General features: G+C 43.7%; 1 protein-coding gene across 2 annotated transcripts; it reads right to left on the bottom strand.

The window, feature by feature from the left end:
- Positions 1-235: 235 nt before the first annotated feature.
- On the bottom strand, positions 236-14,025 carry nptx2a (neuronal pentraxin 2a). Of its 2 annotated transcripts, none has more exons than XM_074656819.1 (5): positions 13,074-14,025; positions 10,288-10,531; positions 6,315-6,559; positions 2,079-2,258; positions 236-1,519 (listed from the first exon to the last, which is right to left on the bottom strand). In XM_074656819.1, exons 1-5 carry the CDS (start codon positions 13,542-13,544, stop codon positions 1,292-1,294), a joined length of 1,368 nt encoding a protein of 455 aa, XP_074512920.1. In that variant the 5' UTR covers positions 13,545-14,025; the 3' UTR covers positions 236-1,291. The 2 variants fall into 2 exon arrangements, with proteins under 2 accessions (XP_074512920.1, XP_074512919.1); XM_074656818.1 differs by having other exon boundaries at positions 10,288-10,534; positions 13,074-14,024.
- Positions 14,026-17,114: the final 3,089 nt, after the last annotated feature.

The following is a 17,114-nucleotide window of genomic DNA, read 5'->3' as shown; positions in this document are numbered from 1 at the left end:
CTCCGGGTACTCCGGTTTCCTCCCACAGTCCAAAGACATGCAGGTTAGGTTAATTGTGGACACCGTAGGTGTGAGTGTGAGCGTGAATGGTTGTCTGTCTCTGTGTCAGCCCTGCGATGGACTGGCGACCTGTCCAGGGTGTACCCTGCCTTCGCCCAATGTCGGCTGGGATCGGCTCCAGCCCCCCCGCGACCCCTAACGGGATAAGCGGTTGCAGATGGATGGATGGATAATGTCCGCAGAGTGCCGCCCTCGTTTGACATTTTATCTCTCCATCTTTATGACGCACTCGGCTTTTGGTGGCTGCTCACCGCCAGCACTCATTCATGAACACAGATAATTACTACCCCCAGATGAGGAATTAAGGATTGTCCTTGAGGGTCAAGCCCAGTCCCTGCCCTCGCTGGGCACTCGGCAGTCCCGGGCAGCTGTCCGACATCGCTATCGACCTGAGCAGAGCCGGCCCATCCATAAAGCTGTTTGGGATGTGGCAGCTGCTCAAGGGGCAGAGAGGTATTAAGCATAGATTTACAAGAATGAAAATGTCCTCCCTCCCTCATAATCTCTGGTCTTTTTACACGCGAGACCAGCCATACGCGCATGAACATACACACACACGCTCTTATGTAATGCTGTCAGCAGCATTGGACGCACTGTATTGACAGGAAGCATGCACTGTCACTTCTGAACCGACACCGCCGCTCCAGCTCATGCATACTATTTAGACATTCTGCCATGTTTCAAAGTAATCAACAGCGAGGGGTTGTTCTTTGTTCCACTTTGAACTCGCGAACATCCGCCTCATTGCACTGCGCGTTTCTGGTTCGGTGCCTCATTTCTCTTCAAACGGCCAGGGAAGCTCGCAGCGTGTAGTGCTCTACCATGTAACTCAGGGATCGTGTTCCACGGCACACATCAAAGCCTGTTTGAGCTCGCATTCACCACAAATACAGTGCAGCATTGTCAGTGTGAGGAACGCCACCGAACGGAGCTGTTTTCAAAGAGGAGTCAAATGAAAGCTGAAGAGAAAGCGCATGATGACAGTATCATTACAGTAGACTGATGCAAACGCATATCTTCTTCAGGTTCTTCAGGGTTCAGATCGATGGACGCATCGACAGGTGAGTCCGGCAAACGTCGAGTCTTTTGAGGCTGCGCAGTCATACTGTATAAATATGTAAAAGTGTTGCACTGGTGCCCTTTTCTTTGGGATTTGACTTGAAGCAGCACACAGTCGAGTTCGCTTCTCAATCCCCGGCGGCGATGTCTGAACTCCCTCACATCAGATCCTTTAGGAATCAAAAGCGCGATCTTCACAGATCTCCAGCGCGGTTTTGCTCGCGCCGCCAAACACTTCCACGTTGGCGTCAATCCAAGGGATCACGTTGCCCGGCATGTAAGCCGAGCAGTTGGCCAGACCCATGATGTCCACGGGCCGCAGCACTCGGTCCCACATGTTGAACTGGCTCAGCTCGCCCACGAAGGCCTGGGTGGCGTCGAAGCGGCCTCCGACGATGTCCTTCATTATGGAGAGACACGGGAGATGAAAGATTGCGAGTTAACTTGACGGAAATGTAAACAAACTTTTAATTAAAATGCATCAATTCTGTTTGATTTTCATCAAACTGCCAAACAACTCTGGATATTTTTCAGTGTACTGTCACTTTAAAATAGACTGTTGTGCTGTCTAATACTGTGCAACATGCAGCAATCTCCCCTTGTGTGAATGACAGAGCACAGCCCCCCCCGTTTGGCTCCCCGCTAATGCAATATGAGTGAACGGCTCTCTGAGGATATTATTCACACGTCAATGTACATATTTTAAATTTATGCATGGTGCTGTCATGGAGCTAAGCGCTAGAATAACTCGCTAACGCAGCCCCCCAAGGGCGTAAAGGTGCTCTTTAGAGGTAGATGAATGAGGTAATACTGAAAGGGCCATGATAGCGTGAGAAGAGCCTCGCTGCCTCCGCTCCCCTGCTCGCCGCCTCCGGCACTAAACTCAGGGGAAAATTCACCCAGGGATCTTACTGACACACGGAAAAACACACACTCTACCACCTAAGCTTCTCTCTCACCTGCTCCTGGCCCAGGATGATCACCCCTCCAGGTTTAATTGGGTGCCAGGGGGCCAGGTTGTCCCCGGTGCCCAGGCGCTCGCCGTCTTGGTAAGCCTCCCAGAAACCGTCTCTGGTCGTCCAGGTGATGCAGATGTGGTGCCAGCGCCCGTCGCTCACTGACAGAGGGAGCTGGGCCACCTGGTGAGGAGTTTAGGGAGCGAAGGGTGAGGGTGGGGGAGGTTTGGGGGGCGGCCAAAGAGCAAGAGAGATTTGTGATTAATTGCGGCACATTAGAAACAAGGACAGCAATTAGAAGGGTTAGGGCTTCAAAGAGACGGCCCTCTGCGGAGGATTCTCCTGATGAGCCGGTGCCACATGTGAAATATAGATTTCCCAGGTGACATCAAGGGATGGAACATCCTTCAAAGCAGTTGGGTAGCTAACAGCAAAAACTGTGTCCTCTTGTGCTTTTGTTCATAGATCAAAGAAAAACAACCGGTTATTTTACCAACCCAGTGACATCATAGTCCTCTGAGGATGCAGCGCAACACATGAGATTATGAGCGTGTAACTCATTAGTCTTTTTGCTTATGAGCCTACAGAATTACTTCACGCTCACGCCTCGCTGCAGATGTAAATAAACCTGAAAAGATGAGAAGAGACACCGAAAATAAAATTCACTCGCGATCACAGAGGCAGTTGACCTGGATCGGGATGCCAGGTGGCATCTTAACACCGCTGGGACTAACACCGTATTATCATAAAGTCTGTCTTTTGTTGGTATAGTCGGAGCCTCACTGACTGTTAAAGATTCAGGAGTTTTAAAATGAAAAATAAGTTACTGTTTGATATTCTGCAGCGCTTAATTAAAGGTGCTGAATGCGAGATTGGGAGCATTTCCATTGCCTCCACACGGCTCTCAACCGTACTCGCCAACCTTGAGACCTCAAAAAAAGGGAGGATTTCAAAACAAAAGCGGGGGGGCTTTGGGGGAAAAAATTTAGTTTCAGAGACGTTTCCTGCATTCTGGTGACTTTTAAAGATTGAAAATGACAAAATAATAAGTACACGGCAACATCATTTTAATGTTAAATAGAGCTACTTCTAATTTTACTTTTAATTCTCAAGAAAGAAAACTGTACTCTGCCGTCTGGTATAAACTAATATTCATCAGTTTTTATTGCTTTTTTCATTTTGAGCATTTCTTTCTCTTAGTTCTCTCCATTCCTCTCTCCATCTCTCACTCACTGAAGGTCCTTTCAGACACAACGCAACAATGACACCACTGCGCTCTGAAACCTGTTATTTCCAATGGCTTGCGCCGCACCACGATGACGTTTTGCCGCGACGAGCAAAGCCCAACTTTGGGCGCTGCACGCTGTGATGTGCGGCGAGCGCAGCTCAAACCGCGTTGTGTCTTCTATACCGGGAAACGACATACTGTAGGTGTAGCGGTATTGCCGTCCGGGTGGAAACAATAGGGCATTAATATGCAGTACAGTGTCAGAAAGAGGTCGAGATAACGAAAAGGAAAAAAAGGTTTAAACGTTTGTCATAAATCGGGAGAAATACAGGAGAATTGTGACCTCGGGAGGAAAGCGGAAGAGGGCAATGAAAGTGTTGGAGTGTTGACAAGTATGCTCTCAACATGGCTGCAGCTGACTCCGTGACTTGCAGCTAAAGCCGAAGTTATACCCTCCGTGTACGCGAGGGTCCGCTTGGGTCTTTGCAACGTAAATCTCGTCATCAGAGGATGTACGCGTAGGCTCTGTGCGGATGTCCTCGTACCGTCAATTTATTGTGGCAGCCACTAAGATACAAGTGGTAGCATAGCGATCTACTGTGCATGTGTGGAGCGCGTTCTCCGAGCAAACAGAACTACTATGCTAACAGTGTTAACCTGAGGGGGGGAACCAGAGGGTGAGCGCTGCAACGGCGTCGTCAGTCAGGACGGCGTAATCAGCTGTAACCGCCGTATGAGAGCAGTGCAGAGCGGAGGCCGTGAGCTAGCCAGTGGGGCAATGCTCACATGCACTAAAAGGCACTCGCTGCCGGCCCGGCGATGTCAACAAAGCACATAGAAGCTCTGATTACAACACACAAAGAGGGAGAGAGACTTCATTCTCTGCTCAGGTAGACATTACTCCTCTATATCTTTACATAAACAATAGTTTGCTGCTATATCAATGCTCAGGATATCGTATAGAGCAACTTTAATATACAAAGAGCTTAATATTAAAACACCATATCCACGGGGCAAACACTAATACGTGACTCACTCATTTTCATTTAAATGACCTCATTCTTAAATACATAAAACAATTTTTACAGTTATTAAAAAGTAGAAATTATTAATTTCCTATAAGCCTTTTTAGAATTAGACGTTTTGACTAGTCATAGCATGCACAATACCAGGGCCCTGCAACTGATCCCTGGAAATATAATACAAGTGTGAGTAGATACTGCTTTGCTTCTCCTGCTGTAGAATGTCACAGTGTCCGGGCCCATGATGTATATTCTGGTTCAAAGGACATTTTCTTCTTCAGCTCCAAAAGGCTGCAGATAAGCTTCTGCAGATAAGTGTAAGATGTATTCAGAAGGTCATATAATGAATCTGCTTCCAACCAATACTGTAAAAGGTGTTGTAAAAAACACATGAATTTTGAATCGTATAAGGAGAATAATTCAGACTAATCTGCACGAACTGCTGAAAGATTTTCTCTACAATTCCGAAAACGGTCTTCCAGATAACACCAGATTTATATGCATCAGATTAAACGTGCACACTTGCCAAAAGAACTCAGTTTTAATGTCGTACAAGACCAGTTGAATCCATTACAGATTAAACTCCTGGCAGCCGCATTTGATTGGAAAAAAATGGAGATAAATCACGAGCATGTTTTACTCGATTTGAAAGTTGGAGCAAAATGAGATATTGACAATCTTCCTGAACAAAGACACCGACTCTCCTGGTAGAGATGTTACTTTTACGATATAAAGATTCCTTCTCTGTGAAGCCCCCCCTAAATACAAAATACAGACAGCGTTGCACTTTTTAATAGTCGAGGCAGCGTTCTGCCTCCCGCTCAGTCTGCAGCCAAATGAACAGGAAAAACAATGTGCCCCAGTGGACCCTGTTATCAGTGTGAACAAGTTCAACACATGGATGTGCCGCTGCACATACAGTAATCATATTCTCTTCTTCCTCTCTCCTCCAGCTCGCTTTCTTTCTCTGTTACATTATAACTTCCTTTTTTCTGGCATCTTCTGATCTTTCCCCTTCTCTCTCTCTCTCTCTCTCTCTCTCTCTCTCTCTCTCTCTCTCTCTCTCTCTCTCCTCCCTCTCTCTCCTCGGCACTCTGTCGCCTCCAAAGCTCTGCAGCTTTTCTATTTCCTACCCCCTTTCCTCTCATACTCCCATCCCTTTCTCCCCCCCATCTTTCTCTCATCTGTCTGACTTGAACACATGTATAATGCATGGCGAAGGGAAAGCTGTGAGGAGACCTGCCTGTGCCAATAACGGCCAATGTAAACAAGACGGTGAAAAGGGAGGGGGAATAAAAAATCCTCTCCAGTGCGGGAACATTTTTACACAAAAAAAATCCCCCAAATCCAACATTACACTGCTGCAGAAGCATCCGTACCACCAGGAAAATCTATTATTACAGCATCAACACAACAATTACAGTTCTTTTCCTTTTAAGACTAAACACCATCAAATATTCATGTCTCTAACACTTGGTTTTTCTGTTGTGTTACTGTAATTGAAATCCCGTTAGTTGACTGAAATCTCAGTGTGTGACTGTGTACAGCAACAACATTGTCTGCAGAGAGCAAAGAGGAAGACGAAGCCTCAAACGAGCACCCGGCAGCACAAGTTCTCTAATGAATTACTGTTATGTGTGAATGTGGGTCAATGATATGAAATGTTTATAAGGTGCCAAATTAAATATTCAGAGCTGATGGTCAGTGAATCTCCTCTGAGCTGGATCATGATTGGGCTCACATGTACATACGGTAGCTATTCGCTTGTTTCCAACATGAAACATGCGTTCTTTTGCGTTTAATTAGTCACTGCTGATCTACTTTTACTACCATCATTACAGCCAGCAGTGCTGCCAGGCGAGTAATGAATGATTCTGAGCTTCCCCTCTTCACTAAAATCAGGGCACAGTGAAGGAATCAAAGTCGCTCTCTTCTCCATCAACAAATAATTAAAGAACACAGTTTGCCAGTTTCTCATTATGGACCCACCTTATCATTAACCAGCAGCTCAATGGGGTTGTTCCCCCACTCGATGAGGACTATCTCGTTGGCCTGGCCCGGCACGCCGTAAGAGAACGGGGTTCCGATGCCGGGTGTGGCGCTGGACTTGAGCCACATGCACACGGTGAAGGCGTACATCTCTGGGAGGCTCTTCTTGATGCGTCCGTACAGGTAGTTGGTGCGAAGAGGGAGGGACACCTTGAAGTCCTCGGGGGACTTGAAGGCATTGTTACCTGTTGATGATGAGATATTTTAGTCTGGACCAAAATATGTGGACCAACATTGCCCTACAGTATAGCTCAAAATACAAAACTCATTATGATAATTATTTTCATGCTTCCATGTTAGTTCATCTTTCCTTTAGGTTTAGGCAACACAACTACAACTTTCTTCAGGTTTAGGCAACAAAACTACAACTTTCTTTAGGTTTAGGCAACACAACTACAACTTTCTTCAGGTTTAGGCAACACAACTACAACTTTCTTCAGGTTTAGGCAACAAAACTACAACTTTATTTGGGTTAAGGCAACAAAACTACAACTTTCTTTATGTTTAGGAAACAAAACTATAACTTATTTAGGTTTAAACAACACACCTACAACTTTCTTTAGGTTTAGGTAACAAAACTACAACTTTATTTGGGTTCAGGCAACAAGACTACAGCTTCTTTTGGTTACAAAAAACCAAGATGACGACGGCCAAAATGTCAAACTCAAGGCTTCAAATCGTCAGTCAACAAACCAATGGGTGACGTCACGGTTACTACGTCCACTTTTTATATACAGTCTTTGCACAAAGTGCAGCTGAGGCTGATGGAAATGCCAATAGTTTTGCAGGTATTTGGTTATAAACCAAAGTTTTGGGCAAATGAGAATTATGACCTGTTTATGTAGCTAGATGAAAGGTTAGGGGGATAAAAGATGTGACAATTCATCCTCTGGGGACCATGAATGTCCATACCAACGTTCACAGTAATCCATCTAACAGTTATTGAGATATTTTAATAAAAACAAAACAAAATGTCAGCCTCATGGTGATGTTGCAGGAAAAGACAGCGGATAAACAAAGTAATAAAAATTCATCCTCTAGGGAGTTAGATATCTGTGGCAAATGTCACAGCAATCAATTCAATACATATTTCAGTCTGGACCAAAATGGTGGACGGACATTGCCCCATAGCTTAAAATATGAAACCTATTATGATAATTATTTTCATGCTTCCATGTTAGTGATTTAGTTCGGTTTCATACTGGGTCAGTTGTGGCCAAATGCACCGCAGCTTATAAATGATGCGGCTGTTGGTCAGTTAAAGAAAGATTACAGGAGTTTTACTGTAATATTCAAAAGACAACGAATAATAGAAATGAACAAGAAATGGAATAAATATGGATGATAAATCAAGCATGATTAAGAAGGACAGACAGATTTAAAGAGAAAATGATCATAAAACAGGAGAAAAGGCATTGTGGAAACCGCACACACTCATAAAATGTGCAGTGAGTTTGAACCAAGGAAACATGTTGCATATTTCAATGGTATTGAACCACAGTTTTATCTGTGTTAAGCAGAGCATTTGAGCCTTAGCAACTGTTAAAACCACCATTTCTCTGGATATATGACCCAGCTGTAACACTGAATGAAAGCTTTAACGATATTGGCTCAAGTTAGAAGCACGGTATGTCCATGTGGAACCAGTTAAACCACTTTGACCCACAAAAAGAGACAAAGAAAGAATACCATATAAAACATGGTCCCCTGCCACTGCTTCTGAGCTCCTCACTCATACCGTTCCTCTACAAGCTCAAACTTCTCCCCGGTTTTCTGTAAGCCCAGAGCACGGACACAACCAGAGCATGTTACAAATTTATTGTAGGGTGATCATCAGTGGAAAAAGCTCCACATTTCCAGCTGACAAAACATCACAAAGCCTCAAACGCCTCTGTAGAATTGAATCAACACCTCTCTGGCTCCGTCTTGATGTAAATTGACCTAAATAAGGCTCACAAAGGTAATATTTATCGTGAGGCTATTGTATTGTCTCATTACATTCACTGCACACCCGATTCAACTGTTGTCAGGGCATTAAATGTGCTTTATCACTCGCTATAAGCACCATAGATGTGGGTCAGTCGGGGCCTACTACGACGTTTGTGAAAGTGAAACTGTAAAGCAAATCTTTAGGTTTAGGCAACAAACCTACAACTTCTTTAGGTTTAGGCAACAAAACTAAAACTTTATTTGGGTTTAGGTAACAAAACTACAACTTTCTTTAGGTTTAGGCAACAAAACTACAACTTATTTAGGTTTAGACAACAAAACCACAGCTTATTTAGGTTTAGGCAACAAAACTACAACTTATTTAGGTTTAGGCAATAAAACTAAAACTTTATTTGGGTTTAGGTAACAAAACTACAACTTCTTTAGGTTTAGGCAACAAAACTAAAACTTGATTTGGGTTTAGGTAACAAAACTACAACTTCTTTAGGTTTAGGCAACAAAACTAAAACTTTATTTGGGTTTAGGCAACAAAACTAAAACTTTATTTGGGTTTAGGCAACAAAACTACAACTTCTTTAGGTTTAGGTAACAAAACTACAACTTTATTTAGGTTTAGGCAACAAAACTACAACTTATTTAGGTTTAGGCAACAAAACCACAGCTTATTTAGGTTTAGGCAACAAAACTACAACTTATTTAGGTTTAGGCAATACAACTCCAACTTCTTTGGGTTAAGGCAACAAAACTACAACTTTCTTTGGGGTAAGGCAACAAAACTACAACTTATTGATGTTTAGGCAACAAAACTACAACTTTATTTAGGTTTAGGCAACAAAATTACAACTTCTTTAAGGTTGGGCAGCAAAATTACAACTTCTTTAGATTTAGGCAATAAAACTAAAACTTTCTTTGTTTTTAGGCAACTAAATTACAACTTTCTTTAGGATTAGACAACAAAACAACTTATTTAGGTTTAGGCAACAAAACTACAACTTATTTAGGTTTAGGCAACAAAACTACAGCTTCAAGGGTTTAGGCAATAAAGCTAAAACTTTCTTTAGGTTTAGGCAATAAAACTACAACTTATTTAGGATTAGGCAACAAAACTACAGCTTCAAGGGTTTAGGCAATAAAGCTAAAACTTTCTTTAGGTTTAGGCAATAAAACTACAACTTATCTAGGATTAGGCAACAAAACTACAACTTATTTAGGTTTAGCCAACAAAACTACAACTTTCTTTAAAACCACTTTGTTAAATCAAGATGAAAAGACTGCATTTTGGCTTAAAATAAATAATTACAGTCGCTAGAGGTCGCTTTGGTTTTCTTTATTTTAGTGATCTACCATTTGAGTAGATGATAAATCCTACTAGTGGGTGTAGCAGGGCCCTTCTGACCCACATCTATGAGGATAACAACCACTGATAACGCCCCATTTAATGTCCTGATCACAGTCTAATCGGCTGATGTTCTACAGGTGGATGTGCTAACATGCCAACCTCCTTTAAATGTGAGCAATTAACTTTGGTTAAAACTTGTATCCTCAAACAGCCGCTAACTGAATCGACTGCGTCTCGGGGGACGTGGGCCTCCAGGAGGTGTCAAGCGAGCGGTGAGATCATCTTCTAAAATCATTTTCCTCTTGGCAAAGATATTCTGTGTTATTCTGACGTCTACCATCAAAGTGATACCCCGGAGTGTGGACATCTCTCCGATATTTCTTAAACTAATTAAACATTCAGTGTTGCTTTCCAAGCCTTGTTTTTCAAGACCAGGAGCTGCTCCGAGAATGGCTCTGAGAAAAAAAAAAAAAACTTGTGTTGTGAGGTTTTTTTACTTGCATCATCAGGAATTTGCAAAGGGATTGACTAATTAGTTCTAAATCTGGCATTAAAAAAAAAAGAAAAAAGTCTGGCATTATAAATCTGGCCAACATTTCGCAGCACCCATTGTATTACACTTACTTTTCTCGAGCTCGGTGATCCTCTCCAGGAGGGAGTTGAGAGCGCTCTCGGTGCGTTGGCGGTGGGCCGCTGTTTCATTGTAGAGCTGGCTCTTCTCCTCCTCCAGATCGGCCACCTTCCGGAGGAGCTGGCTCTCCAGCGCCCCCAGACGCTGGCGCAGCAGCTCCCGCAGCTCTGGTGGCAGGGGAGACAGGGCGGAGACACTTCCGGCTGACACGTTGGTGCTGGGGAGATGCAAACTCTGCTGCTGGGAGGCCAAGTGGGAAAGATTGCAGGGAAGAGCAGCAGGGAAGAGGATGGATGATAGTTAGATAGATAGACAGACAGTGGGGACAGAAGGGAGGGACAAACAATGACACACACACATTTAATCCAGTTAATCTTGTGCACTCAAACAAGCATCCAGTCGCCATGAAGACCTAGATTTCCAGCAGATGACTGATTGTGTCTACCTTTTAGGCCTGACATCCTTTAAGCACCATTGTTTTTGATACAGCAGCACCAATATCGAAATGAAGACAGCGTGTCCCCGCAGCGAGCTTTGATTGGTGACCTGCCAAAACACCCATGACTGGGCCGGGTATTAGAGGAAGGTAGGCGCCACACGTCACCCAGAGGTCACACCAGGCCTGATCGCAGATGTTTTTTAGTAAAAAAACAGGGACGGACAACTGTACAGGCCTTTTTTTGACCGTGCATCAAAAAATGCCCTCAGATGTTCATTTCTAAGGCTTTTGTTGATGTTGCCCTGCTGTCTGCGGGATTCACACCCACTTTGTGATCCATTCACAGAGTTTGATTAATCTTTCATGACACAATGGCGCCATCTGAATAGCTCATATGAGCAATTCCCTGATAATCTGCCGCTGAAGGCTGAAGCAACCTGCGAGGTCCTGAATGCAACTGTTGAGATATGTAGATGGGTTTGATTAGAGAGAGAGGTCCTGCTCCAGGGATGCCATACGCTATCAGCAACACCAGCCTTGCAATAATCATTATGTTAAGCAGATGCAGATCAATAGATATGTGATTAAAATGCAATATAATGTGTATCCTCACATCTGCAGTGTATCCTTGATTTGATCGGTATTAAAGCTTCCAATCAAGGAGAGAGGAAGAGGAGAGGAGAGGGGAGGGAGTAGAGACATGGATGGATCGGCAATGCAGCATGCTGTATATAGAAATAACCTTGACTTTAAATACTGATTGTTTATCAGGGCTGATGATAAATGCACCACACTGTTAATACGACAAAAGAGATAAAGCCATGGCTTTACAGCAACCTGCTGCTGTGTACAGTATGTAAAGCGCTTCACTGTCTATAGGTGACCTCAATGTCAGCTGTGATCTCTGATCTCTGTGGAAGCAGCGGCAGTGAGGTCTCCTGGGACTGTACAAAGGGCTGCTGGAGACGAAGCTCTCAGGGCAAACAGCAGTAAATATATGAACGACTGAAACCCATTACGCATCTGATGCAGGTGAAATCTGCGGGAATTAATTTCATCAGCTGCTGCTGCTGTGAATAATTAGGCGCATAACTGCAAATAAAACAGTATGTGGAACACACACGCGCACAGAAGTCATACATTATTCAATGATGCGTTTGCAAATCCCTGCACCACACGCGTGATTACACCTTTGACAGTGTTTTTTCTTTCTTTCTTGTTGCTCATTTCTTATTGATGACTCTCGGAGTTATCTTTTAATGATTAAAAAACGTATTGATGTGACATGCCTATTACGTGACCCTTTGATCTCACGAGCCCCCTGAGGCTGCAGAGCAGGTCTATTATCAGACGTGTGTGTAATGCTCTATAAGGCATGTTGGTAACGCTCTATAAGGCATGTTGGTAATGCTCTATAAGGCATGTTGGTAATGCTCTATAAGGCATGTTGGTAATGCTCTATAAGGCATGTTGGTAATGCTCTATAAGGCATGTTGGTAATGCTCTATAAGGCATGTTGGTAATGCTCTATAAGGCATGTTGGAAATGCTCTATAAGGCATGTTGGTAATGCTCTATAAGGCATGTTGGAAATGCTCTATAAGGCATGTTGGTGAAAGAGCTGGAAGATGTTGCCATGGTGCATGTAGTTCTGATGATGTACTGGCTTTGTTGGTGAGTATTATGGGTAAATGGACTTGCATTTATAGAGTGCTTTTCTAGTCTTCTGACCACTCAAAGCTCTTTACACTACATATCAGTATTCACCCATTCACACACATTCATACACTGATGGCAGAGGCTGCTAAGGTGCCAACTTTGCCCATCAGGATCTAATCTAAATACTCTTTCACACACCGATGGCTACGCCTTCGGGAGCAATTTGGGGGTAAAAGTGTCTTGCTCAAGGACACATCGACATGTGACCCGGAGCAGCCGGGATCGAACCACCGACCTTCCGATTGGTGGACAACCTGCTCTACCCTCTGAAAAAAAAGTGGGCTGACCAATCAGAGCAGAGCGTTTCATACCCAGGGCGAAAAGAGGTGCTGCAGCACAGCCTGTACCAGAAAAATAAAGTGTTTTTTGAGCATTAAAGCATGTAAACATGTTCTAGTAGAAACCCCAAATAAAAAGCATGCAACTGAAAATGAGCATGATAGGTCCTCTTTAAGTTATCAATCATTACTCTGAATATCATATTGTTAAATAACGGTTGTTTGCTGCAAAAACGTTGTCTCACATTCCTTAAAAGCAATTAATAATTTTGTTTTAGTGGAGGAAACTAAACCAAAGTGATTTTTTGGTTTTACGCACGAGCTGCGTAATTGTGCCATCTTACCTCCAAGCTCTCCAGCCGACCCTTGAGACTCTGCATTGTCTTGCCCAGCTGGTCTATGGTGTCCCCTGGGTCCCTGGGCAGGTCCCCCATGGTGTTCTTGCTGTAGTCCTTCCTCCTGGATCCGGATCCCCCCTGTCCACCCCGGGTCCTGCTCTGCGGAGTCTCATCCGCCGCCGCCTCGCAGCGCGCCAGTTTGGAGTTGAGCTCCTTGATGGTTCCCTGCTGGCTCCCGATGGTCTCCTTCTGCTGCAGGATGTTCTCCCGGAGCTGGAGGATGGTGTTCCGCAGCTCGTCCTCCACGGGGCTGCTGCTCTGGACCCGGTTCCGGTTCCCCCCGGTAGGTCCGTACCCGCAGCCCGGTTCTGCACCCGGAGGGATGGCGTTACACACGAAGCGGCTACCTGTAGAGTCCTGGCTGCGCACCGTGCGTCCACTCACCAGGTACAAGAGTCCAACTACTACAGTCAGCATCACGATGAGATGTGCAAATTCCACTTATTATTAAAGGAAAAAAAGGCTCTTAAATTATTGTTTGAAGTCGAAATAATAAACTTATTTCAACAACAACTCAGTAATTTAGACATTTCTCTAGACTTCCAAAGAGTGATGAAAAAGAAAAAGCTTAGTTTATAATGAAAAGATGGAAAAAAATCTGAATCCTCAGTGAAATAAAATCATCCACTAACCACATGGTCGCTCCTGTTCGACAACCAACACATCTAAATTCTTACTTTCAGCAGGTGATATATCATAGCTCCTTAATACTGGAAGAAAACAAAAGTAGTTTGTTATCTTGATAAGAAAAAGCATCCACATGCAGAGAGAGAGGAGTCGCAGTGAGAGAAGTGAGTTGAGCCTGTCTGGTCTCGTCTCTCCGGTTGGTCGGATTGTCAGTGAGTTGGTGCTGAAGAGACAGCGACGCTGCTCAGCCACATTATTATTATAGTGGTGGAGATGCGCACTGGCGCTTCCTGCTCATCATCTGTGCGCTCCAAAGCTGCACTACGTCATCAGCACTGATGGCCCAAGTCATGCCAAGAAGTCTGTCTCATTGACTTTTTACGACCTGTTTAAATGAGCTGGAGCTGGAAGATGTCAAACAAAAGCACACTGAAGGGTTCTCAGTGGGCTGACTGGTTTTATATGTGTGGTAGTAGTCTGCTGAGGACTGGACAGGCTCTATATACCTCATAGAAACTGTACTCATAATGTTATTTTAACAATAATATTATTGGTGTAGGTGCTAAATACAGAATATTATTGTACTTTAATTTACTGTAATTTTAACAACAGTACTTTACTATTAACAGTGTGTTGCTGTTGGTGTTGTATACAAGCTGATACCTTCAGAATTTCAAAAAATATATCATATTCAGAGGATGTGAGACAATGTTTTTGCACCAAACAACTGTTATTTAACAATATGATATTCAGAGTAATGATTGATAACTTAGAGAGGACCTATTATGCTCATTTTCAGGTGCATGCTTTTTATCTTGTATTTCTACTAGAACATGTTTACATGCTTTAATGCTCAAAAAACGCTTTATTTTTCTCGTACCGGCTACGCTGCAACACCTCTTTTTGCCCTCTGTCTGAAACGCTCTGTTCTGATTGGTCAGCTGGTCCACTCTGTGAACCAAACTCCTCGGACTCTACTCCAGCTCCGCTCTAACTAGCTTTGTTTGAGGGCGTGCCAAACTAGCCGCTATAAACCAACCCGATATCATGACAAAGTGTGTAATAGACTCGCCTGTTCACCAGAGGACAGAGCGTCAGTGTCACGTTTTGCCTCGCAGAGACGTGAATATTACATGCCTGTATGAACGTGCGGTACCAGCAGGGGGCAACAAAGTCCCTCACTTAGTTCAGGCAAGAAAACCACTTAGTTAGGTTAAGGGAAAACGTCATGGTCGGGCTTAAAATAAGTATGTACGCTAAGTAAAACACGTATGGAAAGAACGTAACGTCATTACGGAAAACACGTGACAAACGTCACTACAATACACTGCAACTTCATGCAGGTGTGCAATATTCACGTCTGAAAATGTGACACTGACACGCTTTCTTCCGGTGGACAGGCGGGTCTATTACGCTTTGCCGTGAGTCTGGGCTGGCTAGGCAGATATTATGCAAATGTGTTACTTTGTGACATCACCACGTTACGGATGAAAAGGCAGGACTTCAAGCAAGGCGTATCAGGCAGTTCAAGAGCAGCTTTTCTCCCTTTGGCGTGGACTTTGGGCTTTGTAACTTTGCAGACCAGGGAAAGTAGTTTTGTTACTTTCTCATAATTGACCCAATTTACGATTTACAAAAAAAAACATCCAGTAGCATACAGACGCAGAGGCTAGCTAACTAGCTACTAGGGCTTTGTAACTCCTCTTTAACATCTAACTGAATGCCGCATTGTTGAAACTCAGAGTCTGAATTTGTTTGAACGAAATGTAATTTTCTTTTTCTTCCAACAGGACACACTCGGTCTGAGGTCAAACTTTCAGGACAAGTAAATCTAATTGAAATCCACAGTTCAAAGTGGGAAGTTTGATTTGAATTTGAATGTGACTTGAATTAGAACCAGCTCCCCATTGCCGTCTCTCACTCACACACTGATCTGTGCATAAATAAAAAGGGACTTTCATTTTCTACACAGCATGCTTGGTGACATTAGTGTGACCCAACACTTGACTTCAACTTAAACGCACATGTCTCGCTTTGAAAATATGATGAGTGGTGAATGGCACCAAGGTCGTGCTGAACACAGTCAACGGTTTGGCTCTAGTTTGCTGTTAAAATCCCATGCTGATAAAGAATATGAAAATAATGACTGTCTCTTAAGTGTTATTTAAACATTTGGTACATTACAGGGGTCTCTCTTTGGCCCGGGTTGCTCTCATTTAAGGATAGTGCCTTTCTTTTTCTTTCTTTTTTTACAGTTCAAGTTTTGAAAACTGCTCTTGTAGAGGAAGCTAATAACAGATCCTCCATCTGTCAGGCTCATTATGCTGCTGATGTGGAGGACGCTGTGCTGCTGTAATTATTTTTACTCGTTTATTGCTGGTAATAAAGCCAGCGATGGTTTACTGGAAATCTTGTTCATGTTTAATTGTGGCTCAATTTGCGTGTGTGATGCAAGTATAATACTTGTGACCTGGGCCAAATAGTGCTAGAAATAATCCTGGTGTTTGCTTTAATCTGGCTGGTGGGAGGTTATCCTATAACCATTAGATAACAGTGTTACAGGAAATGGCTTATGTCTGTTTCACAAAGTGTCAATCCAAGTGGGACACACGTCTCCATCCAAAGAGGGAGGTAAAACTTCACTATGTGACAAACATTTTCTAATATTCACATCCAATCCCTCCTGACACAAATCTCACCCTCGATGAACACGTCAAACCTTCGAAGAAAACTCTGATCTCAAAGCCTTTTTTTTCCGGATGGGATCCCTTCTCAAAATAACCCAAAGACGGTAGAAACAATATTTGGAAAGAATGCAGCCAAGCACGTTATGCTGTTGCATGAGGAACGTGATTTGATGTTATCGGTTCTATATATTTAGAAACCTGCAGTCTTGTCGGTGGCAAGACGACGAAGCCATTAGCCCTCTTTCACGGTGATAGACAGTGAAGAGTATCACAGCAGCTTTTGTTTGGAGCTCCCTTTATGTTTTGTCAGACTAAGACAAGAGAGCAGGCGTCTGTCAGATACCTGCTAAGAACTGTAGAATATGAGAAACTTCAAAGCCAGACGTTGGCTCAGTTCAGATTATGAATCGAGCTCAGCGTGGCTGTTATCACACACAGAGACGCCTCGCTTCCCCCAAAACACTGCCTCATCAATCTCTATTCCCTTAAAAATCAGAGGCAGTGGGGCAGTGATGGCTCACCTGGGATGCTCTCTGTAACGCGGTGTGCAGTGTTACCGTGCTGCCCATCACAGCCGTCATCTCCTGTCTGCCGGCAGGGCCTAAGAGCTAAATGTCAGCCGGCATTAATGCATACTCAGCGTACAATGGGGCACACGCTGACAGGGAGCGGC

The sequence above is a fragment of the Sebastes fasciatus genome, chromosome 13 (genome assembly GCF_043250625.1).
Source record: "Sebastes fasciatus isolate fSebFas1 chromosome 13, fSebFas1.pri, whole genome shotgun sequence".
In the NCBI taxonomy this organism is placed as follows: domain Eukaryota; kingdom Metazoa; phylum Chordata; class Actinopteri; order Perciformes; family Sebastidae; genus Sebastes; species Sebastes fasciatus.
Note: the sequence above shows the minus strand (reverse complement) of the source record. Positions and strands in the feature narration are given on the sequence as shown.